Consider the following 26462-nt stretch of genomic DNA (forward strand, 5'->3'; position numbering starts at 1 on the left):
GAGTGTTTTCTAGAAAAGTTAATGAAGTTACTAAAATAGTAAATAGACTGAGAAGTAGGAAATCTTTTGGATTTCTGAACCCTCAATAATGCAATTAAATGCAATTATATTCTGTAATACAACACTGGATGGAATATAGTTATAGAGCTAATAAATGTGCTTGCAGCTTTTTTTTTTACCATTTTCTGCACACTTGCATCCGCTTGCTGCTTGTTTCGCCGAATGCAGCATGTTACACCTGTCGGCCACTGCACAGTACTGACTGAACACCTGGAAACAGTCACTGTAGTCACTGGAGATAATTTCTTCAATAAGGTGATGGCTTTCTAGTAGGACCGGTAATGTCTTAGACAATGTCTTGCTCCAAGGTGTTTCTTTATCCCAGGGCTAAATTTTAGTCTTTTAAAAATAATAGTTTATCCTTTGCCACAAGCATACTGAGGCGACATCTTCTACTAATACTTAAATGTGTGGAACATGTGGGGAGGATAATATGACCGGTCAAATGAGAGCAAAAAAATTGTTTTGTTGCTGTGATGATGCTGCCTTTTACCCAGGATCTGAAGCTGCACAAAGTGGTCTTCTTCAATCCTATGTTCCAGCAGAAAAAGAAAACACATTCTTGTTTTGGTTAAATGCAAACTGTTGGAAAGTATATCATACTAATTTGTTATTAGCAAGTGGATGGCCAATGCAAGGCACCGTCGTTCACCGGCTCACACAGGAGCAGGGAATCCTATTGTTTTTACTCCGTTTTTCCATTCTTCTTATTATTATCTTTCCCTGCTGAGACTTATACTGCAGCTTTCACCCCAAAACTTATTACAACTTATACGTGGTTTCTGGGTTAAGGACCCACACCACCTCAGTTACAAATATTACTCTATACCCTATTGCAGAAGATACGTGTTTTAGCATATAACTCCAAAACTGGAAGTCACAAGAACAAAATTGATGTGGGAAAAGTTTCTGAAAAGATTCTGTAATACAATTGTCTGGGTTGGATTCTTTTCCCTCAGGGAGCCGTTAAGATTGCATTAGTCAAAACCAATCTCGCCCCCAAGGATCAACTCTGAGCCAAATAAAACCTAGCAAGATATACGATAACAAAGAAACAAACAAAAAAAGTTATTCGATTTGAGATTTTTTCCCCCTCCAATTAAGACTTATTAGCTCATTAAACATTGCTATGTAAAACTTGTTACATAAAAAAACCGCCAATTGGATTTTTGCCAAATTTTGTGCATAATCCACGCCATATGTTTTACTTTACATGTGTAATGTGCTCATGTTTCATTGAAATGAGACGGGACTGCTTTACATTTGTTCCAGATTTGTGGTGCATAGCAACTGAATGCTGCTTCTCCATGGAACCTTTTCAATATATGTATGTATATACATATATACAACCCTGCATTATTTTAGGATATATGTATAGATTACATATATATTTATGTATATATACATATATCCTAAAATGATGCAGGCCTGCTCTCCAGGAAGCCTCTTCTCAGTGCATGATAAATGAAAGCCAGCATAGAGCTTGCAAAAAAAAAAAAAAAAAAAGACTCCCAGACTGTAATAAATAAGATTTTCTTGTCTGATGAGATGAAGATTGGACATTTTGGCATTAGTTTTAAGCGGCATGTTTGGAGAAAATCAGGAACTGCTCATAACTTGCCAATACAATCCTAACAGGGAAACATGGTGGTGGTAGCATCATGCCATGGGATGTTTTTCAGCTGCTGGGACCGGACGACTGGTTGCAATTGACAGAAAAATAAATGCAACCAGGTGCAGAGATCCTGGAAGAAAACCTCGCCCAGAGTCCTCAGAACCTGGAGGTTCACCTTCCAACAAGACAATGAACACCCAGCTAAAATAACAAAGGAGTGGCTTCAGAACAACTCTGTGACCTAAACCCAATTGATAATCTCTAGAGAGACCTGTGAATGGCTGTTCACCAATCTTCGCCATCCGCCCTGATGGAACTGGAGAGGATTTGCAAGGAAGAATGTCAGAAGATCCCCAAATAGGAGTGAAAAACTTGTTGCATCATCATCTTCCCAAGAAGACTCATGGCTCTAACTGGCTCAAAAGGTTGCTTCCACTCAACACTGAGGAAGGGATCTGAATACTTATGAACACGCCCTGTTTTAACCTGCAGCTACTTTTATTAACTGCAACCTACAATTCAATGTTCCTTTAAAACTTTTTAATTACAACCAAACAGAGTTTTTAATCTATAATTAGACAGTTAACGCACAGCAGGGTGCACTGTGAACACCACAGGCCACACCCTGCAGCTAATTTCATTGCTTATCATAACTTTTGATTTTCCTTTTGCAGCTTGAGTGTTGATCAAAAGCGTCTTGCAGTTAATTCCTCATTCAGCAACACATTCAGTGAATGTCGTACTGCAGATTTTCTGTTTTTCTTTGTGGTTTCTTTGTTGCTGGATTTTTAACTGCGCCAGTTGATTTCATCTCGGCTGACTTAACTTCATTGCTGAGCAGCATGTTCAACGATACAAAGCAAACATCCATATGCATAAACAACAATAAAATGCAGAATAATAAAGTTTAATTATCTACAAACGCATAACAATACTTATAATTATTAAAAACTCAATACATTAGGAATATATAAATAGATCATTTAAAGGTCGCAAAAACTGAAATAAAATGGAAAATAAATACAGATGAATAAACTGATATGACACTGTCCAACTAGCAATAACTATAAGCAAGCAGGGAAATGATCAGCTCAGACACCCCAGGGTGCTGCCATCCCTGTCCTCAGGTTTCAGCTTGTTGGTGTCAATGAGGTGCGGAGACGATCCCCTCGCTATTATGAAATGGATCTTGAGGCTGGATGGGAAGGACGGGGGATGAGCTTCTTATTCTTTTTAGGCTCCAAACAGCTTAAGTTCTTTTCGACCTCTCCAATGTCTCTAACACTAGCAAGAAAAATAGAAAGCATAAGTAACATCAGTAATAATCTGGATAAGCTGTGACAGTGAAAAAAGTCTTTAAAATACAAAGAAAGAATTTAAGATTAAAGAAATATAAGGATACTTTCACATTCGGAGGTGGAATAGATCACCTCCTGCTACAGTCAGAATAGTAACTGCTAGTCAGTTCAGCAACAACCTGTGGTGCTGGAAACTGTTGTCTAGCCTGTCTTGTCTACCTTTTATTGTCTTCTATCTTCTACTTAAAGACAGAAGCTGAAATAGACTGTGTTGTTGTTTTTTTTCTTCCATTATGTATTTTATTTTCAATTTTATACATAGACAAACAAGCAATCAAGCCCTGTTACCACCTGCTCAAAAGGGTGCTTCATTAATTTTAGACAGTTTTACAGCATATTTAAGTCAGGTACATTTCAATACCACATTATCCTAAACATAAATAAGGCTGTCAAACTTTAGTAGAAGTATTACATCCCTTCCTAAGATTACAAGTAGTTTGTTCAGCAGCTAAAACAACTTGGAGATAGCTGGCAGCCTTGTCAACCAGATCTCTTTAGAGAGAATGGTGATGAGACGGCAAAAAGCAAACAAAAAATACTTTTTTGGGAAAGCGCAATATGTGAAGATGCTTTCAACTCAGTAGAGGCAAAAGGCCAGCAGGAGCACTTAGAAGAATTGGTTTGTCTTTCAGAGATGAGGGAGGAAAGCCTTTATTGCACCTTTTATGATGATTTTGAGGCTGGATTTGGAGACAACATGTGAACAGTGGAGCAGAGTCCAGTAGGGGAAATGTAGTGGCTAGAGGTAGTACACAGGTAGCATCCTATGTCAAGAGGCGGAGCTATGGGGGAATGGGGGGGCGGGGGGGATGGATGGGAGGCAGATTATGACTTAAAAGATCCAAGTCTGGTGAGAGCTGGAGAAGGTGGCCCCTCTCCCGTTGAGTATGGTATATGTAGATTATAAAATGGGGTCCCTCAGTAGATTACATAGCAGGCTGCCCCAGTCATTGTTGACTCATGGTTGCTAAAAACTTTACAAGACCGACTGATTTTGGTGACATAGTGGGTGTAAAATATTGAATAAAATGTTGTGCGACATGACTGGCTTTATTTTCATTCTTACATTTAACTTTATGACATACAAATTTACAAACTGATCGCCGATATTGTCTCCAAGTGTATTCTGGGTAAAACATGTCACCAACCATCCACAACGTCGTCATCAGTCAGATACTTAGGAACGGATTGCAAACTAGGTAGATTGGAGTATTTTTACGACAAATATGAGTATCTTTTATTAGCACTTTATAAAATGATGTTTTCATAAACTTTCTTATTTTGGGTATAAAGGGCCCGGTCATTACCCCACCCCCAGGCCCGACGCCGACTTGTTCCGCCACTGACTATGTCGGTACCACTATTTCTTCTGAGAGCACTCTTTTTTCCTCAGCCTCAGGGCTAGATTTCACACAACTGTAACCGTGAAAGTCACTGGAAAATCTAAAGTCAGTGATTTGGATCGGGAAGTGAATACTTCTGGCAATATTGTGTCTGCAAACGAACACGTCATTTTAATGATTTAATTTACCTGTCACTTTCGTAGGCCATCAGGTCATTGTGGCACAGATGATTGATGACAGCCACACCAAAGATGTCTCCCAGTACATTCACCATGGTGGAGAAATGGTCTCTGAAGAGCACAGAGGAAGAGAAGAAGCATACTGTCAGACTCAACTATGTTTTTCTTGAAGGTTCTCTGTCTGTCACGCTACAACAACCAGCTGCACCAGCTCTTCTCCATCTCAGACCATCCCTGATAACAAAATCAGCCTCCAAGGGTAGTTTTATCAATCATTGCTACACAGGCTCTGCCCACAAGTAGGTGGAACCAGGCCCTTGACTGCATGCTAGTGATGCCGTTCAGCCATTTAATTCAAGTGTGTAGGACAAGGGAAGTGTACCAGTGTACCAGACTTCTAAAAGTCTGGTACACTGGCTCTTGAGGATCAGAGATCACCAATTTATCCATGTGTTAGAAAGGTCTAGTCAAATCCAGACCTATAATCATTTGATAATTTGTGGCAAGAAGCTTTGTGTTCACACTCTACATCCAGTCTGACTTCATGCTGTTTTGTGGAGAGGAATGTGACAAATGTTGTTTCTATGAAAGAGGAAACATTTTCATAGATGAATGGTTACATTCATCAAAAAACAATTTTTTTTTTGCCTCTTAATTAGTGGAAATATTGATGTTGATGAGACTTAATGATAACCTTTTTCAACCTTTATAGCTCCACTGTTGAAAACGAGGCTCTAACATTCACAAATGACATTGAAATAAAATCCAGTCCAACATCTGGTTTGAGGTGATTCCACTGGAACCTGTTGGAGGAAAAATATCCCAACTTCAGAAGATGAGCTTTAACCTAACAGAGCTCTGTGGTTCCTCCTATCAGTATGAGAGTCAGGGTGAGGAGGCGCCATGTTAGGAAGAGAAGTGGAAGCTGCAGGATCTTCAGAACAAACAGGTCATGATGCTGGGCTACTGATTATTCCTCTATATGGACACAGGATCAATAGAACCAGTTTAAAAGCTAAAATAAATGGTTATATGCCAGACATGGAAAATTGGGATGCACTCCATGCCATGGTGTTCAGAATTAAGGTCTCATGGCCTAAATTCATCTTGACAACTCAAGGTGTCAACATTGGGTTGAGGAAAATACAGCTTTATTTTGTAGCAATTCAAGAGCTACCAGCTTATCTATCTATCTATCTATATATATAATTTTATTATAAAAGAATTTTATTATATAAAGAATTTAAAACTACTTTCACCCCTGTATATAACTCCAACTATATCAATCATAACTGTTCCTCTCTTTTCTGTGAGTTTCTGGTGGTGCAGCTCTGTGCTGTCTTCAGGAGAATGGGACATCAGAGTATCATCCATAAAATTTCACCCACATGGCATTTACTGTGTAAACCAGAGATTTCATTGGAAAAACAAAAGTTCCAGATCCTTTTAATGCCATACAAATATGAGACAGAAACATGGATTATATATTTAGACCTGTCTATTGATTTATAGATTAATAGTTTGTTGCTCAGTTCTATGCCACGGTTCTCCTGCTTCTGAGTTTTGTGCAATGTGCGCATCGTCTTTATTTATTTATTTATTTATTTTTTTACCCCATAAGGTGTGCAGCAGTCGGGAAGCGCGTATCGATGGAAAAAAGCAGACTGACGTAAACCTTATAGCTCCGGTATTCTGATGATAAACTACCATCGATACGGTTACAGCCAAGCATGTTTTAATGTTACACAATACCGTTTTAGCAACCTGCTCAAAGTCTAAACTGGTATTATTGTACATTTAAGGTGTAAAGTTTACCTTCGAGCAAATGCCCCACAAAGTAATCCCAGCTCCCCCTTTTAGTGAAAATTTCCGCCAGCGCCCCCTGCCGTCATCTGAACGCCCCCCTTCCCCCGGGCTTCAGATAAATGGCTCAAATCTTTGGTAAAAATTGCTCACAACTGTGTACTCAGCCTAGTTGTATAGGGTTTGATGTATGCTGATTACATCACAAGAACAATTTATTATAAAAATGTGTTTAAATCATGTGAGTGGTTTTATCATTTCAGTGACACTTCAAAGTAATTTTGAAACACAAATATCAGGCTGTGAGCATCAAGTTGAACTTACAGAAGCCATTCCACCACCAGTAGAATGTAGGCATCCTGTGCAGGCAGTCCCACCGCTGACAGAACCAGGATAGTGGACACAGCTCCCGTTGCTGGGATCCCTGCAGTTCCAAAGCTGGCAATGGAAACAGTCAAACTGGAAACCAAGCACAACCTTCATGAGCATTACATGTGACCAACACACAGCTGTATCAAGCCTTTTCTCTTTAAGGGTTTAGTATTATGCAAAATTTACTTTTTTTATTTTTTTGAGCTTACATCATGTTATAATGTTATTACCTCATCAAAAACATACCTGGAGTGTTGAATTCTTTCATGTATTTTATTTTATTTTTTTAGAAATTCTTTAATCTCCCATAACAACCACTCGGCTGTGCCTCTGTGGACTGATTGGGACTTTCGGTCAAAGCTCTGAAAGTGGCAGCTTGGAACCTTGGAGCTGCAGTTTACAAGGTTCTGAGTTTCCACCTCACAGAGCACCCCTCTCCCGCACCTGAGTGAAGTTGCCCACCCCCCCACACCTTCTTCACATCAGACAAAATTGGTGTCAAACGTTTGTGCAGCAAACATTTTCGTTTGTGCTGCTATCATTCTAAAGATATTAAGAAAAAATGTTTCTAGAGGTCATCAAAGGTCAATGGACATCAGTTCATGCTGGATCTGTGAATTTCATTTGAAATTGTTAAGTGCTAACATATGAACATGAATAATTAAATTTTAACGTTGATGAAATTCACTTAGAACTAGGTCTAAGTGTGTTTTGGGAACACCTCCCAAAACACACTTGCTGACCTGTATTTTAGTTTCTGATCACCAGAGGGGATTATTAGACAAAGTGTACTGTTGAAATACGAAAAGTAAGACTAGAGCAATACATGTGCTAACCATCATCAACTCTTATTTTCACAACTTCAAATCTGCACAAACTAGCATAAACTAGCACAAACTGGTCATAAAAGAACTGATGTTCACCTAACTCTCACACTCAGCTCATTCAGACTAGCCAGCAGCAATTAGTAAACACGTGGAACTGTGCATTTACTGAGCTCAGTATATGAGCTACTTCTGAGTGCAACACAGGCAGAAACTTGGTTAAAAGGTTAATAGAGGAGTTGTGATGACTTTCTGAAGGCAGAGTTTCAAAGTGTATAACTTTTAAACAAAGGGCCAATTTCAAGGCATTAAATATTGAAGCTGAATTTCTTTTAATTTGTATTTGATATTGATTGCATTTTTATAACAATTAAAAAGGTAACATAGTTCTTTGGTTGCTATAAGAAAAACAATTGAACAATTCCACTATTCATTTTTTCTTAATTCCAGGCACATCTACAAAGCAGCTTACCCAATGGAGATTAACTGGCCGATATCCAGCTCTATGTCATTAATCTGGGCAATAAAGATGGCAGCGATCACTTCGTAGAGTCCGGTCCCATTCATGTTGATGGTGGTGAAGATGGGCAGAATGAGGCGGCAGATTTTCTCATTGACCTTCATCTTCTCTTCACAGCATTGAAAGGTGACAGGAAGAGTGGCAGAGCTTTGGCAGAAAGCACATCCTTTATTGGTGATTTGTGAACACTTTTCTAGTTTCCACATATGAACCACCGTTCATATGTGGAAACTAGAAAAGTGTTGCACTCTGACAACAAACAAGCAGAACAACTAACCTGGACGCAATAATAAGTGCTGTGACCAATGCCCTTGAGCCCTTCTTGAAGATGACAAAAGGGTTCCGTCTGAGGATTATGAAATAAATCCCAGGAAGAACTAAAAGGCCATGGATTACAAGCCTGAAAGAGCCAAGAAAGTCATGCTCAGTGTTATTAAGACAAAGTATTCATTGGCCTGTAACTTTGATACTTTTATACATTTTGTCATGGTAATACCAGACACCTTAGTGTGTAAAATGATGCAAGGTTTCACAGTAACCATTCATCTATGAAAATGTTTCCTCTTTCATAGAAACAACATTTGTCACATTCCTCTCCACAAAACAGCATGAAGTCAGACTGGATGTAGAGTGTGAACACAAAGCTTCTTGCCACAAATTATCAAATGATTATAGGTCTGGATTTGACTAGACCTTTCTAACACATGGATAAACTGGTGATCTCTGATCCTCAAGAGCCAGTGTACCAGACTTTTAGAAGTCTGGTACACTGGATGTAGTACACTGGTACACTTCCCTTGTCCTACATACTTGAATTAAATGGCTGAACGGCATCACTAGCATGCAGTCAAGGGCCTGGTTCCAATACTCAACTGGGCCCCGACACCACTCTGTGAAGTGTGGACTCAAAGTGCACACAAGGGTACGAGTGTGCAGATTACAAGCAGGCAAAAATTTGAGAATTGAGACAGTATGTCCCCGAGTGGAAACGTCAACATCCAGTTTAGGTATTTTTGCTTTCCAGAATCATCGTTGGATGTATTTGACTGCTATAATGTGTTTTGCTATGACTTGTTGAATACAGAGAAAAAATTGATGTAATCACACATGTTCAATAGAGTGAAACTAAAAGTAGTTCAGTACTTTACTTTTGAAAACTGATTTTATTTTTCCCTGTTTTTTTTTCTACGACAGTTTTCTGTGTGAACATTCTGACATTTCTGAGATGGCAAAAAAATACACATTAAAATGTGTTAAAACTCAATTTAACAGTCTGAAAGTTGACTAGAGACATGATTACATATTCAGCTGTAACTCAAAAGATCAAGTTAAAGACAAACATACGCCATATATAAAAAATAGAAAAAAACAACCTGATGCTACATTGTGAAAAGGAAAGACTACTGGAACTAAAACCTCCTTCTTAAAAGAAACTATCAATGTTGTGACTTTATAGGCCAAAACTGAAATTCATCAGGAACTCTGACATCAATTTTCTTCCCCTCTTTCCTGAGAAGAAAACATTTGTTTAAAAATTATGATCTCTAAAGAACATAAGAACCATTCCACTCCCACAAAAAATGTAAGATATTAATTTCATAATTCTGTACGAAATTTTCCTTGTATTGACTTTCTCCAAAAATAAATATTAATTCCTGTGCGTTTTGTGACTGAAATTTTTAGAAAATACACATTTATTCAATTGCAAATTCATTAATGTTTTTAGAAAGATTTTCAAAAGTGGATATTGTACATCTTTTAATTTTTAATATAATAAAATGTAGTTTTTGGATTGAAGAGTTAAAATGCAATATTAACAATTTAATCTCCTGGCTAAATGTTTATCCACAAATACTACTTAAAAAAAAACCCCGTCTATTTTTAAAGTGAAATCATTTTAATGAAGAGAGTGTTTAAATGTTGCAAAACCACAAATGCCCAATCTTTCTACCAAGATGTTAATAGCTCAATTTAAGATTTGAAATTTGTCTTACATTTGTAACATTTTGCTTTACTTTCATCAATGTTACTGTAACTATTCTTTATTTCTTATTTTCTCTGCCCTGTTTATATCAAACTTTTTTGCTACTAATGTTCTTGAATACTTGAATCTTCTATAAAGACAAAAAAAATAAAACATTGCCACAATTCCCTTTAACTCAAATGAATTGTGCGTAACCATATAAGGACAAAAATAGAACCGAAAACGGGCGGGGCAAAGGCTGGATGTAGAGAACGTGAGATGCACTCAAACCTTTCAACATGAAAATGCCTTTGAAGGACTCAAGGGTGAAACAAGGGTGGAAGTACGTGTATTGGGACAGAACAAGATCTACAGATATCTGCTAATAAGCCTGTAGTGGAGCCAGGGTGTGCTGAAGCAGAGAAACATCTAAAAGTTTCAGGACACCAACTCTTGAGGTGTGGAGCTTGAGACAACTGATCTAAACCATTCCATGCTCTCTTTAGTTGAAGGTTTAGAGTTATTGTGCTGAAGGAAGATGGACTTCGCCACAGTCAAAAGTATTTTGCTGCCAACAGATTTATTTTTTTTCCAGGATTGATAGGAGCTCAGACTAAGCCTTTTCCTTATCTGAAAGCTTGGGATATTGTTCTAGAAACTAACCCTACCCCAAACTTCTCTAGAACTTTGTTCCTGATGTGTCTGCCGAGTTTCTTGGTCTTCATGATGCTGTTTGTTCATTTATGTTCTCCAACCAACCTTTGGTCTCATTCAGTTCATCCAGTCCTTGAACAGGACCGGATGTTTGGAGGTATCAGAGTAAAGAGGCTGACAATATTTGTATTCATGAGAACTGATCTCTGAACATAAAGGAGGAAATCCCAGTAAAATCAGTGATACTGTTCTGTAATACATTAAAAGCAGTTTCTCTCCTTATGTAGAGTTCAGTGCTGCTACCTCAGGAGCCATGGTTTCAATTTATTAATACATCTGAAACAGAGTACATACCCCAAAAGAATCAGCCCTGAAAGCTTAGTAAGTTTAATGATAGCGGTCCAGTCCCGAATCTCCAGCACCTGATGTGCAATCAGGAACATCACCCCTATTGGCAAGTACCTGAAACAAAAAGCAGTCAGAACGTTAAATAAAATAGTAAAGCAAAAATTTGAAACGCCTAATTTTGTTGAGTGTTCAGTTATTCTTGCTGTAAATACAAGAATTGAAATGACTTTGTAATGGTACAGAACAGGTGACTTCCTCTTGTGTTTGACCAGAAATAAAAGAGGGTGTCATGTAGTGGGGAATGAGAGGTGGTGAGATCGAACGCAGAGACCCAGATGAGGATGATGAATTTAATGATGAGAAGATGACAGTCCAGGACCAGGCAGCAAATAAGCACATAGCTAATACCGGCAGCAACTGACAAAGACTGTACACAGAAACAAGCAACCTCAGGACTTCACAGTTCAACTGAGAAAAACTGACTGACAAGCAACGTTAGACGAGGACCCGACAAGATACAAAGACAACAGGTGGGTTTAAATACACACGGGGGTAATCAAGGGAACGAGACAACTGGGAAGCAAACAGGGAAGACGCAGAGACAACAGACACTCACAGGACAGAAACTGAACACAGAAAACCCTTACAATAAGTACACAGATCATGACAGTATCCCCCCTCAAGGGCAGCTACCAGATGCCCAAACACAAAACGGTCCAAAAAAAAAACAAAAAACAACCCATCAGGGTGGGCGGAGGGGTGACGGAAGGAGGGCCAGACTCCAGAACAAAAAACTACCCATCAGAGTGGGCAGAGAACCAGGAGGCAGACCCCTCAAAAGAGGTCCGGCGGGCGTCGCCTGTGCAGGAAGCAAAGTCCGGGAGGCGGGTCCGGCGGTCGCCGCCACCGCAGCAGGAAGCAGAGACGAGGAGGCGGTCCCGGCGGTCACCGCCACCGCTTGGGCCCGTGGCGCCAGATGAGGGCTCTGGAAGGCCGGCAGAGGGGCCGGCCGGCTCGAGGCTCTGGAGGGGAGATTGGACAGAACAGCTTGGACGGCTGCTCCACGGCAACGGGCACGGGAAGCTCGGGGGGCTAGTCCAATGCAAGCAGCGGGCACGGGAAGCTCGGGGGGCTAGTCCAACGCAAGCAGCGGGCACGGGAAGCTCGGGGGGCTAGTCCAACGCAAGCAGCGGGCACGGGAAGCTCGGGGGGCTAGTCCAACGCCAGCAGCGGGCACGGGAAGCTCTGGAGGCTGCTCCAACGCAGCAGCGGGCACAAGAGCCGGGGATGCCGCAACGGCAGCAGGCTCGGACGTCCCCGCCGTCCGAGCCTGCCGCCGTTGGGGGGTTGAGGGAACGGTGGGCAGGAGGTAAGAGGTGGGAGCTGGAGAGAGGACGGGAACCGGAGGGACTGGCACTGACAGAGGTGGAGCCGGTGCAGAGGTGGTGGAGCAAAAGTTCAGCTTGGGAGGTTGGGAACTTGCAGACAGCACCTCCCTTGCTATCTGTAACTCCCGCTCCACATCCTGGAGTATCTCCACCAACTGCCACTGAGGGAGATACGGACCCCATTTCTCCAGGTGGATCGTGATCCGCGTGGCTGCGTTAAGCCAGTCAGCCGCTGAATAGGGCTTGGCCAACTCAGCCTGGTACTTCCTGATCTCCCCGATCAGGTAGCGACGGTCTGCTGGGTCGCGTTCCTCACCTGTAAGGTCGGGCCCTTCTGTCATGTAGTGGTGAATGAGAGGTGGTGAGATCGAACGCAGAGACCCAGATGAGGATGATGATGATGATGAATTTAATGATGAGAAGATCACAGTCCAGGATCAGGCAGCACGGCAGCAAATAAGCACATAGCTAATACCGGTAGCAACTGACATAAAGACTGTACACAGAAACAAGCAACCTCAGGACTTCACAGTTCAACTGAGGAAAACTGACTGACTAACAAGCAACGTTAGACGAGGACCCGACAAGATACAAAGACAACAGGTGGGTTTAAATACACATGGGGGTAATCAAGGGAACGAGACACACTTGGGAAGCAAACAACGGAGAAGACGCAGAGACAACAGACACTCACAGGACAGAAACTGAACACAGAAAACCCTTACAATAAGTACACAGATCATGACAGTATCCCCCCTCCACCCCTCACAGAAGCACAGATCATGACAGGGAATATTTATATTAAAAATCCATCTAATTTATTAAAAGAGTGAAGTTATGTGCTATTTGATCTTACCACAGGATCCAGCTAAATATGATTTTTATTGCATTGTTGAGGATATGAATGGCCTCCACAGTGACTCTGGCCTTGCGTCCCGCCGTGTTTAACAAGATGCCGATGATAAAAGACCAGATGACCAGTCCTATCATGTTGGCTCCAGGAATGTACTGGCCTTTCAGTTCAATGTCAGGGTCAGTGTCATTCTGTGCAAAAAACAAACAAAAACAAACATAAATATGCTGGCTCCAACACTCTTAGAGCAATATTGTAGAAGTACATCATCATTGGACAATAAATATCACTATTCCACAATAAGTCACATTAAAATCATAAACTTCAATGTATTTTATTTTGATTTATTTTGTAAAAATTTATTTAGCAAAAGAATCAGTCCAGATTGTGAGATGGGAAGAAACAAATTCAGTAGGTCTTACAGATTTTAGGTTTTATATTTAAAACCCTAAAAAATGTTTTTGTGTATTTAAACAATTTTTTTATCGCTTAAGTCTTTTAGTGTTTTTTCCGTAAAATAAAAGAAAGAAACCTAATAAAGAGCTGCTTATCAAAAGCATAATTCTCTGACTATTCAGCATATTAGTTCCCTCCCGAAGATGTAGATGAATGATGCATATTCCACATTCAGTGCCACTACTAATGTGAAACATGACTTTCTTCCTCCATTTCACCTTAACATATTTAGTTGGATGTCTATTGTTTGTTCACACTGCGATTGACTGACGACCTGTCCAGGGTTTCCTCCAGTTGATCGTTGGAGATGGGCACCATCTTCCCTCGAAACCCCACCAGTGTAAGATAATGGATGGATGTGTGTGTGCACTGATGGATTAACTGATGGGTTAACAGAGCAGTGTTTTTCAATCCTGGTCCTCAAGGGACACTGCCCTGCTTGTTTTAGGTATTTATCTGCTTCAGGAAACATGATTTCAATTGATGGTTGATTAACAGGCTTTTGCTGAATTTCAATCATCTGAATAGGGTGTGTTGAGGCAGGGAAACATCTAAGCCATGCAAACCAGTGTGCCGTAAGGATGGGAAACACTGCTCTAGAGTCATGTTAATGACCCGATTCAGATGTGCTGAAATGGAGACACATCTAAAACCTGCAGGACATCAGTCCTCGAGGGCTGGATTCGAGAACCAGCCCTCATACAACCTCATAGAACCATGCTGACTCTGTGTTCCCCTGTGATGTACCCCCCAGCCAATGCCAACACCAGAAAGGCACAACTGCCCCTCTGGTGGGCTGAACACAAACACCACCTCTCATTTCAGGTTTTAATTTGGAAGGTTTTTAAAGCCTCCCCTTTTTTTTCTTCCTGTTTACAACCAAGTACTCTTGTGTTTGTTGATTACTTTAAATCTAAACAAAATACATTAAAGTTTGTGGTTGTAAATTGACAACATGTGAAAAAGCTCCAGGACTGTGAAGACTTTTGGAAGGTGTAATCGAAAGAACAAAGATAAAAAAATTCAATAAAATAAATACTCACCTGACTAATGCCGCGGTCAGAGTCTCGTCTTTTAATTTTAATAATATCCTGTTTTGTCTTGTACTGAAAGGAGAATAAATAAACTGTAGAAATTTTCCAAACCCAACATGGGAATTTACACAGTGAACTGTGGTTCTGAATAAAAACGTACTTGCTCATAGAAAGCTTGAAGAAAGTTCTCCGGAATCATGTTCCTATGTGAGTCAAAGGAGAGTCACAAAAAACTGATCTTGTAAATGTTAGTCTTTTTTTAGTTGCTTTGGTGCATTTCTCAAATCATTCTTGACATTTGCAAAAAAGTGCGTTTCTCAAAGTAATTTCTACAAACAGCGAAACACCTTGGATTATCTGCAAAAGCCAGTTTCTTTCTCAAAATTGAACATCTGAGTCAACGAAAGTGCCAATGCCTCAGAATTAAAAGTTCTCATTTCATTGTGACAGTCAAATTAATTGGTCATGTTATCAATATAACAGTGTGAAGGGATGTTCTGTTGTAAACTACAGCTAAAGTTTTGATAATTATTGTAAATTGTAATTGCGAGAGGTTAATGGCAAGAGACTGCAAAATTCACATTTATCCTTTTAGTGTAATTTGTTGACAGACCATGTCATTTTTGTATAGAAAGAACCAGACAAAACTGCAGAGCACAAAGAAAAAAAAAAAGACAAAGTAGAAATGGGAACATAAGACAATCGGAAAAACAAACTTATGCTTAAATATTGTGTAGGGTGAAATGATTCAAAAGAGAGACATAATACATTTTTATGAACATGACGTAAGTAATTGAAAATGTAAGAAGAATCAGAGAATCAGATATAATCACCTGTATAAATGTAAAAAAGTATTTGTAACTTGTTGAAAGAAAGGATAAACTTCTTTTTTATGTGTTCAAGAAGCACAACAATGTGAAGATTGAACAAGATTTTGTGAATTTAATTCTGTTCTGACAAAAGCTCCAAACCAACTGAGAAAAACTGTAATACACAAAACATGAGGACGTCATTTTAAACCTACATAGTTTTAACTCAAACAGTGGGAAGAAAAAGCATTCATATCCCTTGAACTTTTCCATATTTTGTCACATTACAAGTATATTTCATTGGAATTTATTGTGAAAGACCAAGACCAATTTGTGAAGCAGAAAGAAAATCATCCATCCATCCATCCATCCATCCATCCATCCATCCATCCATCCATCCATCTTCTGTACATCCTTGTCCCTAGTGGGGTCACCAGGGGTGCTGGTGCCTATCTCCAGCGAACGTTTTGGGCGAGAGGCGGGGTCACCCTGGACAGGTTGCCAGTCTGTCGCAGGCTTTGCACATGTAGTGACTGAAATTTTTGCCCATTTTTCTTTGCAAAACAGCTCAAACTGAGTCAGATTAGATTGAGGGCATTTGTGAAGTGCAGTTTTCTGATTTTGGCACAGATTTTTTTTAATGGGTTTACATCTGGACTTTGTTTTGTAGCCCTCCTTTATGTTTACAGCAGTTGTCCTGCTGGACCTCTACCCCAGTCTCATATCTTTTGTAGACTCAAACAGATTTCCCTGTATTTGGCTCCATCAATCTTCTTGTCAACTCTGATCATATTCCCTGTTCTTGCTGAAGAGAAGCAGGTGCAGGGAATATGGTACAGGGAATATGGTGTAAGAGCACCAAAATTCCAATGAAACACATTTATGTTTGTGATTGTAATGTCACAAAATATGGAAAAGTTCAAGGTGTATGAATACTTTTGTTATTTGTTGTATTTGTTAGAGATAATAAAAACAGCTATTGTATATTTTCTATGCAGGAAACTATAACATTACTATGCAGAAAAGCAGGAATTTTGCCTGACCACTTCTTCTCTCACCTTAAAAGGTCCTGAAGGACCAAATGAATGGACAGGGGTGGGGGATCCACTTTGTCAGTGGATGAAATGTCTTGCCCCTCACCAGGCTTAGCCTTTAGCACCAGAGTCAGTCCTACAACACAAATAATCTACAAACATATCACCTCACTCTCACTAATGAAATTTGGTCTAAAAACCCATCTTTTTATATGAACCTATTCTACTTAGCTTATGATGATGTGGATTTATTTAGTCTTTATTGCATTCTGTTGCTGTTGTTTTATGTTAGCTTTTAACAGTACAGCAATCTTGATTGTCCTGAGATGCACTTTTAAATGAACAGTTTCATGATTTTTTTTCCAACAAGCCCCAGGCAGCATGTCAAAACAACAACACAATACACTATATGGTGGTCTTGATAAGTCTACATTAAAATTTGCAACCTATGATAAAGTTACCAATAGCTACGGCAATGAAGGTACTGGCACAGACGTAGGTTGTAGCGAGGAATGCCGTTTTCTTGGACATCTGGTTGTTTAAATCAGTTACGCCTGAGAAAAGAAAGCAGAACCAGAAGTTCATGTGGTGCCTGAGCAATGACTAAGACAACATGCCAGTTAATATGTATCCTAGCAATAGTATAAATCAGTGGTCCCCAAACCCCAGTCCGTGGACCAATGGACCTTACCAAGCTCCGCCCAGAAACGCCCCTCAAAAGTCCCACGTGGCTGCATGTCTCACAAACAAAGCCTCGCAGAGCTTAGTTTCTATGTGTAAACATGGCGTCTTTCATTTCAACTGACTCTGCAAAGCATTTCTGAGTCGATTAGTGTAACATTTCTGCTGGATTTTCAAAAAATATCAGCCACAACAATGGACAAGGGAACCAACAAGTTCATGCCATCTTTTTTGGACGACATCAAGTTGTTTGAGCCACACGATGCCTCCAACATTGTGCAGCTAAATGCTACCGGTCGATGAGGAAAACAGCAGATCCTCACACCCCTCAGCATAAATATAGCTGTGGACAGGATCACTGATGCCTATTGTTCTTGCAAGGCTGGGTAAGTCGGGCATTCATGGTTTTGAGGGTTACTTTTGAAACCAGTGATTTCTGTTGGCAAATGTTTGAGTGTGCCTAGGTCTTATACACTGTATTCGGTGCTAGTGTGGCTAACATGATTACAGTTTATTAAAAAGCCTTTTCAGGTAAAATAAAATCTTTAATGTATGTCAGATACGGTACACATTGCATATTGCTCTGTTCAGCTAACGTAAGACTGTGTAACAGACAGGCTTCAAGGTGTAGAAGTTGTATGGGTACTGCCATTATGCTGTACTTGGCTAAAAGGTTTTCATAATGGATGTGTTTTTTTCATTCACTAAACACAAAGAAAGCAAAGCAGTAATACTTACACCAGCATACAATCCTTTGTCCTTATTGATCCTACGATAGTTGAGCTGCAAATGCGGTCGTGCACAAGCTTTGGTCCAAGCAAGGCATTCCGTTTCAGATTTTGGAAATCTATGAATTTTAGTTCCACAAATACGATCAGGATACCTGACATCGCCTGTACAGATACCCCACTGACAGTGGAGAAGTCCTGACGCAAAAACTTTCTGCCGGTCTGCTAGTCCACAATGTACTACATTAGCCTGTGTTTACTACTGTAGCTTGTGTTTGTGAGACGGTCACGCACGTGGTAGCTGCACTGTGACGTAAAATGGGCATTAGCCAATAAAACGCGGCCCCTGTGGTAAGGTCCATTGGTACCGGGCCGCGCAATAAATAATTAAATATTTCCGTTTTATGTATTATTTGAGTCTGGAGGATCTTTTATTTTGAAAATCCTTTAACCAGATTCTCTTGGTTACTTGCGTGCCAAAACTGAGCCCACAAGCAGCAAAATGAGTAAGAAACGGATCAGATGTCTTTGGAAAGTTTCTTTGCAAAGGGGAAAAGGCCCAGAGAAGAGAAAGGAGGATGGATTTATCCCGGACCAGGTGAGTCCCACATTACAAGCCTGCTCTGCGTAACATGCAGCGACCGGCTGCAATGAAGCTTCAAACTGCTTCACCACGTAGAGACCAAGCAGGCTGTGGATATAAGCAACACTTCGGGTGTTATTGTCTCTCATCACTCCCAGATGGGACCATCTCGTTGCAGAGAAACAAACTGAGGGCTCCCGGTGGTCATTATTGAGTTAAAAGTTTCATGAAAGTAAAATGTTCGTTTTGTGGCGCATCTGTATCTTATTTTGAAGGGATATGTAAACGTTACCATAGCGACCAGAGTCAGAGAGCGTTTGGGCAGTGGTTGAGAGGAGATGAGTAGAGCTGGTGAGTCTTAAGTCAGGTTTAGACGGCAAGATTTAAGAATTGTTGGCTGATTCTCCAAATCTCTGTGACCACAGAGCTGATAAAAGTCCCACAGGTTAGATCGGTTCGTGTATCCAAGGCAGGAGCAACACACCACACAAGAACATCCTGATTCCAGAAGATAATCCAGTAAAACCCCCAACATAGCATAAGGGAATTTAGAATAATCCAACACTGATGACATTGTAGAAGCAATAGTGATAGTTTGTGGAGTCATTTTAAGAGATAAAAGACGTAACAAAAAGAAAAGACGGTGGATTAAAGACGACGGGAGCAGCTGCTCTATTTGCTGCACTATGATTTGGAGGTGACTATGTTTTTTCATAGTTAACATTTTTAACTGAATTAACATAATCAACATATATAATAATGACCTTTACATATAATAGTAAACATTTCCACATATCATCTCCGATATCCACCAGACTCTCAGTTGCGCGATATGTCAGCTGTTTGGGTTTCCCCTCTGTTCTTACGTCACCGCGCATTCTGATTGGCTACCTGTCACATTCAGCAGGTTGTTCTCGTTTCCAGTCAGGGAAAACCCCACAGGCTGCGATAAAAAAGGTCAAGACAACCCAAATCGGGCATATTCAGGCTTTAGCGGGAACATCAACATGCAGAAGCCTTATCTGACGGTTCACCCCTCTCCGGGCCGGAGCAAAATTTACAAGTCTTGACCGGTCCGCAGTAATAAAAAGGTTGGGGACCACTGGTCTAAATGTCTGAACCAATCTTTATCTTCTTGTGGTAGTATGCCCCGTAGGTTCTGAACGCACCACACACGTGCCTGAATCTAATTGGTTGTGGCGCTGGCTGGCTGTATATAAAGGGCCCTACCTCACCTTGTTGCCATCACGTTGTTTTCTTTCCGTTTCAGACCTCGGCGTTTACTGGCGCTGCACGCTAGGTAAGGCAGGCTTCATATCTCTTTCTGTCAATCTTATTACTTGTGATTTTTTTCCATTTTCTGTATAACAGCCGCATATTATACGCTCTGATCGCTATCGATCCTCCTCATGGTAAGAAGCTTCCTACACTCAATGTTTGTTAGCTTAGCATTAGCTCAACTTCTGTTGTATATCCAGGCTGCCTTTACAAGCTGCCTGCTTTCCCCTTCCTGTCAGAGGCACTACATTTGAGGTCAGTGGTAAGTGAAATGATAATCTTTTGTATGCTTCCAGATTCCATTTATGACATTTATTTTCGATAGCCGCTGCTGTTTGTCCTTGGCCGGTGTTATGTCAATCGGCGTTTCCCCATCAGATACGGTTCCCCCCCTGCATCCCGCCCTGCCCACGCGGCACAATACGCGCATAGTGAGCACCGAGAAAGCACGCGCGTAGGAAACTACAGACACCGTGAAAGCACAAGCAATACATTTCGGCAAAGTTGTCACTTTCTTCACGTTTTTGCGGGAAACTAATAATAACAACAACAATAATAGTGATGATAAAAAGTCATATATATATATATATATATCATAATTATTATAAATGTGTATATGTTTAGTTATATATATACATATATATTTATGAAATAAAAACAGGGCAATGTATTTTAATGCTCGATATTACCCATCAGATACCGTTCCCCCTATGTTAAAATCACACATCAGATACCGTTCCCCTTGTTTTAAAGTGGGGGAACGGTATCTAATGGCCATATTTCACCCATCAGATACCGTGCCCCTTGTTTTACAGTGGGGAAACGATATCTGATGGCCATATTTCACCCATCAGATACCGTTCCCCTTGTTTTAAAGTGGGGGAACGATATCTGATGGCCATATTTCACCCAGCAGATACCGTTCCCCTTGTTTTACAGTGGGGGAACGATATCTGATGGCCATATTCCACCCATCAGAAACCGTTCCCCCTATGTTAAAATCACACATCAGATACTGTTCCCTTTGTTTAAAGTGGGGGAACGGTGTCTGATGGCCAAATTTCACCCATCAGATACCGTTCCCCTTGTTTTACAGTGAGGGAACGATATCTGATGGCCATATTTCACCCATCAGATACCGTTCCCATTGTTTTACAGTGGGGAAACGATATCTGATGGCCATATTTCACCCATCAGATAACGTTTCCCCCATGTTAAAATCACCCATCAGAAACCGTTCCCCCTATGTTAAAATCACACATCAGATACCATTCCCTTTGTTTAAAGTGGGGGAACGGTATCTGATGGCCATATTTCACCCATCAGATACCGTTCCCCTTGTTTTACAGTGAGGGAACGATATCTGATGGCCATATTTCACCAATCAGATACCGTTCCCCTTTTTTTACAGTGGGGGAACGATATCTGATGGCCATATTTCACCCATCAGATAACGTTTCCCCCATGTTAAAATCACCCATCAGATACCGTTCCCCTTGTTTTACAGTGGGGGAACGATATCTGATGGGTGAAATATGGCCATCAGATACCGTTCCTCCACTGTAAAACAAGGGGAACGGTATCTGATGGGTAATATTTAGCATTAAAATGCATTATTATTATTTTTGTATTATTATTGTTATTAGTATTATTACTATTGGTTTCCCGCAAAAACGTGAAGAAAGTGACAACTTTGCCGAAACATATTGTTTGAGCTCTCACGGTGCCCGTGGTTCCCTACGCGCGTGCTTTCTCGGTGCTCATCACGAGCACGCGCGTATTTTGCCGCGTGGGCGGGGCGGAGCGGCAAGAAGACGCAAGGGGAACCGTATCTGATGGGGAAACGCGGATTGACGTAACACCGGCTGTGTGGCTGTTGTCTTGGTTATCTGTTGTGGGCTGCCTACCTGTCGTACTGGTTGCCGGTGTTACGTCAGTCCACGGTTCCCCCTGCGTCTTCTTGCCGCTCTGCCCCGCCCACGCGGAAAAATACGCCCGTGCTTGTGATGAACACAGAGAGCACGCGCTTGTTCGGCGCGCTTGTCTGAGGAACTACGGACGCCGTGAAAGCTCAAACATGTTTCGGCAGAGTTGTCACACTTTCTTCACGTTTTTGCAGGAAACTAACAGTAATACTACTACTAATAAGAATAGTAGTAATAGTAATGATAAATACATATGTCACATATATATTATTAATGTCTATGTTTAGCATATATATATATATATATATATATATATATATATATAAAATTTAATGCTCAATACGGCCCATCAGATATCATTCACCTTTTTTTTACAGTGGGGGAACCCTATCTGATGGCCATATTTCACCCATCAGATACAGTTCCCCTTGTTTTACAGTGGGGGAACCCTATCTGATGGCCATATGTCACCCATCAGATACTGTTCCCCATGTTTTACAGTGGGGGAACCGTATCTGATGGCCATGTTTCAAACGTTAGATACCGTTCCCCTTGTTTTTCAGTGGGGGAACCCTATCTGATGGTCATGTTTCACCCATCAGATATCGTTCCCCTTGTTTTACAGTGGGGGAACCCTATCTGATGGCCATGTTTCACCCATCAGGTACTGTTCCCCTGTTTTACAGTGGGGGAACCATATTTGTTGGCCATACTTCACCCGTCAGATACCGTTCCCCTTGTTTTACAGTGGGGGAACCCTATCTGATGGCCAGGTTTCACCCATCAGATACACCCCCTGTGGGGGAACGGTATCTGATGGGTGAAACATGGCCATCAGATACTGTTCCCCCCTGTTTTACAGTGGGGGAATGGTATCTGGTAGGTGAAATATGGCCATCAGATACCGTTTCACCCGTTTTACAGTGGGGCAACGGCATCTGATGGGGGAAATATGGCCATCAGATACCGTTCTCCCTGTTTTACAGTGGGGCAACGGTATCTGATAGGTGATTTTAACATAGGGGGAACAGTATCTGATGACCATAAATCACCCATCAGATACTGTTTCCCCTAAGTTAAAGGGGGAACAGTATCTGATGGGTTATTTATTGTCATCATATACCGTTCCTCCACATTAAAACAGGGGAAAGAGTATCTGATGGGTGAAATATCGGCATCACATACCGTTCCCCCCTTCACCACAGGGGTAACGGTGTCTGATGGGTAATATTGAGCTTTAAAATGCATTGCCCTGTTTTTAATTCACATAGCACTTTTTATCTATCGATTGATCTATATATATATATATATTTTTTTTTTTATTATTATTAGTTTCACGTGAAGAAAGTGTGACAACTTTGCCGACACATGTTGTTTGAGCTTTCACGTGTCCGTAATTCCCCAGATAAGCGCACCGAACAAGTGCGTGCTTGCTACGCGCGTGCTTTCTCAGTGCTCATCATAAGCACGCGCGTATTTTGCCGTGTGGGTCGGCCGGAGCGGCAAGAAGACACAGGGGGAACCGTATCTGATGGGAAAACGTGGATTGACGCAACGCCGGCCTCATGCCCGCCGGCGTGTAGCTGGCTCCTCTCACTCGTCCAGTGTTGCTGGTTTGGACTGGTTTGTGACCAGCTCGGACTGATTCTTCTAGTGCAGCTCTAGATGATGTCTGGTGCGGCGGACGGATCCTTAATTTGAACTTTTGCTGCTTGAGTGTTTGTCGACTGAACTGCATAATTGTGAATTAATGTAATTTGAATGTCATCCTCTTTTCCTTTTGACAGGAACAGCCAGCTCACGGTGTTGGTGGTGGACTTTCCAGATGGTGGTACTCTTTTTCTGGTTTGGTCCACGATTTTCTTTTGTTGTTGCTGGGTTTTTTTTGCTATTTTTTTTTGTCACTTCCCTGATTAGCACTGCCATCTCTGAGTTGAACCATAATTCTTTTTCAGTGTGTGAGTGGTTTTAAATTGCCATATTTTATGACTAAACTGAGAACAGTTATGCAATAAATAAAATTATTGAATTGGGTGAGATTGTCTCAAGCCTCATCTGTAGTGGGTCAGTGACTTAAAGGCAACTTTTCAAGTGGAGTTATTGCAATCTTATCTTAAAATAGTGGCCTTAAATTTAAATTGCCCATTTTGATTACCCTGGTCTTGCCACATTCTTGCATGTTTTTTTTTTGTCACAAGAAATAACTGGTAAGAACATTATATGAATCTAATGTCCAGATACAGATATAATCCAGTGTTTATCCACAAATCAATGAGTGAGCATTTTTATAACAAGCTAATACATCAAATATTTAGATTCATATTTAGCTTGCCTGCCATCACGCTTGTCACAATGAGGGGGACAGCAAATAGCTGAAGCACGTTTATAAATATTTCCGCTGGCATTTCTATCCAGGGAAAATGAGATGGAGTTAAAGAAACCAGAAACTTCAGCAGAAGTCCAAGGCCTAACCCTATGAAGCAAACATATCAAACACACATACATATTTATAAACCAAGAACCAGAAATGCTGAATGAAGGCCTGGTTTCTCTATAGTATGTTGAAAGAGCAGCATCACTTTCGAACACCAAAGGCCCTCAACCTGTGCTGAAAATGTAGTCACTGCTGCAGACATAGTCAATCTGAGCAGTGCATGAGTTTGTCAATTTGTATTTCTGGAAATATTAAAACAAAGTACATTAACATCTTGCACTATGACAAATACACATTTTTAATATCTGTGACCAACAAATAACTCAATATTCAAACTTGAGCTACAATTAGTGTCAAGGGAAAATGCATAAAAAAACAAACATTTCACTAGGGCAGTGGTTCTTAACCTGGGTTTGATCGAACCCCAGGGGTTCGATGAGTCGGTCTCAGGTTTGGCGGAGCCTCTGCCGCGGAGTTAAAGACACATTTGTGTAAAGTTGTGATGACCCCCCCCCCCCACACACTTTTTCCATCACTTGATTCAGAGGATCACTTTACATTGCTTAGCCAATCAGTGCTGCGGAGGAGCACTGATTGAAGGAGTTCCACTTTCAGCATGGATTTGAACTTGTGTCTTTAATTGCTTCAGCAAAGCTCACAGTTTTTACCAAATTCTGTAGGTTTCGGTGTACTTCTAAATCTGCTCCTTAGTCGCATCTTTTCGAGGTTGCTACTGCCTCTAGTGGCGTGGGGGTGGTAACAACTAATATAATTACATTACCACATCAGAATACCCCAAAATCTTTATTAATTTTTCATTCTCTTAAGAATGTAAAGCTAATTAAATGACCTAAACAAGACCTTAAAGTGGTTCCAGTTTCTCTCGATGGCCAACCTGCTGAAACTGTGGCAAATTTTAAATACCTTGGGTCGTTCCTGGACAGTCAGCTCAACTTTGCTGAAAACACTGACTATATTTTGAAGAACTGTTCTCAGAGACTCTACCTTTTAAGAAGACTTGGTGATCTTGGGGTGACCCAACTAGGGTCTAGTTGGGTCACCCGATATGTCTTGAATTTGGGGGGAAAAAAAATCATATTTTATTTATCGCTACAGAAGGGTTCAGTGAATGTACATATGAAACTGGTGGGTTTGGTACCTTTAAAAAGGTTAAGAACCACTGCACTAGGGTATTAAGACTGCACATATAAAGTATGCTTACCTCATTTCAGTAAAAACCCTGGTTAAACCCATTAACATATGTCATCAGGCAGCAATTACACCACACAATTAAAACGATAAAAACAAATTCACAGAATGCTCAGCAGTAGAAAAAAGTCAGTACTTACCTAAGACAACTGAAATCAGGGTAGTGACCTGAAATGAACTTTCTTTCATTGTTTTTCTTTCACTTCAGTCCAGTGAGCTGAAACAGATGGGCCAGTCTCTCACAGTCGGTTAAGATTATCAGTTGCTTTTTGGTGTCCAATGCTGGGTATATAGATGACATCTGTCCCCCTTTGAAAAAAATGCTCCAAAAAACATATTTGGTTTCCATGGATACCTTGGTAAAAATAAATACAACTTCAACATTTTAGAAATATATCTAAAAAAAAAAAGATGGTGGGCTTTCTGTAATTTGATGTGCTTAAAAACAAATTAGGTTTCGATGGTGTCAATTGGATTAATTAGTTTGCTTGTTCAGAGAAGTATTTTTGATTAAACAGTGTTTAAACAAAAAATTGTGTTTATTGTTTAAACAGTTATTTTTGTTTAAACAGTGTTTAAGTGATTTAAAAAGTTTCAGTTTTAAAAGGATCTTGTTTTTCATTTTGTCATACAATGTGTCTTTGGGTTATTTTTTTTTTTTTGGAAAATGCCAGGAAAAACATTCCTGGTCTCCTTGGATACCTCGACTTGAGACGCTTTACCAAGGTCGAGAGAGTCACATGCTGTTAAACAAACAGTGGTGGAGAAAGTACTCAAAAAATGTACTTAAGTAAAAGTCAAAGTACCACATTAACATTTTACTTAAGTAAAAGTAAAAAAGTACTGGCTTTTAAAAATACTTAAGTATTAAAAGTAAAAGTACTTGCTGAATGAATTGCCTAATCACTAATATCATTAAGTGGACTGATCGTATTTAATTTTAATACATCAGTAATGTGCCATTTTAATGAACAATGCCACAGATAAAGCATGTTTTTATTATGTTTACTC

At 40.5% G+C, this 26462-nt stretch overlaps 1 protein-coding gene across 4 annotated transcripts; it reads right to left on the minus strand.

Moving 5' to 3' along the window:
• Window positions 1–2566: 2566 nt before the first annotated feature.
• On the minus strand, window positions 2567–26029 carry LOC103467146 (excitatory amino acid transporter 3-like). 4 transcript variants are annotated; one of them, XM_008413249.2, is made up of 13 exons: window positions 25592–26029; window positions 24141–24281; window positions 17075–17167; window positions 16638–16749; window positions 14931–14973; window positions 14780–14842; window positions 13284–13471; window positions 11046–11153; window positions 8352–8474; window positions 8027–8221; window positions 6683–6796; window positions 4565–4666; window positions 2567–2959 (listed from the first exon to the last, which is right to left on the minus strand). In XM_008413249.2, the coding sequence occupies exons 1-13, from the start codon at window positions 25638–25640 to the stop codon at window positions 2851–2853; spliced, it is 1440 nt and encodes a 479-aa protein (XP_008411471.2). In that variant the 5' UTR covers window positions 25641–26029; the 3' UTR covers window positions 2567–2850. The 4 variants fall into 4 exon arrangements, with proteins under 4 accessions (XP_008411471.2, XP_008411470.2, XP_008411473.2 ...); XM_008413248.3 differs by having other exon boundaries at window positions 6683–6817; window positions 25592–26019; XM_008413251.3 differs by lacking the exon at window positions 24141–24281 and having other exon boundaries at window positions 6683–6817; window positions 25592–26017.
• Window positions 26030–26462: the final 433 nt, after the last annotated feature.

Source organism: Poecilia reticulata, chromosome 7, assembly GCF_904066995.2.
Source record: "Poecilia reticulata chromosome 7, P_reticulata-male-v2, whole genome shotgun sequence".
NCBI lineage: Eukaryota > Metazoa > Chordata > Actinopteri > Cyprinodontiformes > Poeciliidae > Poecilia > Poecilia reticulata.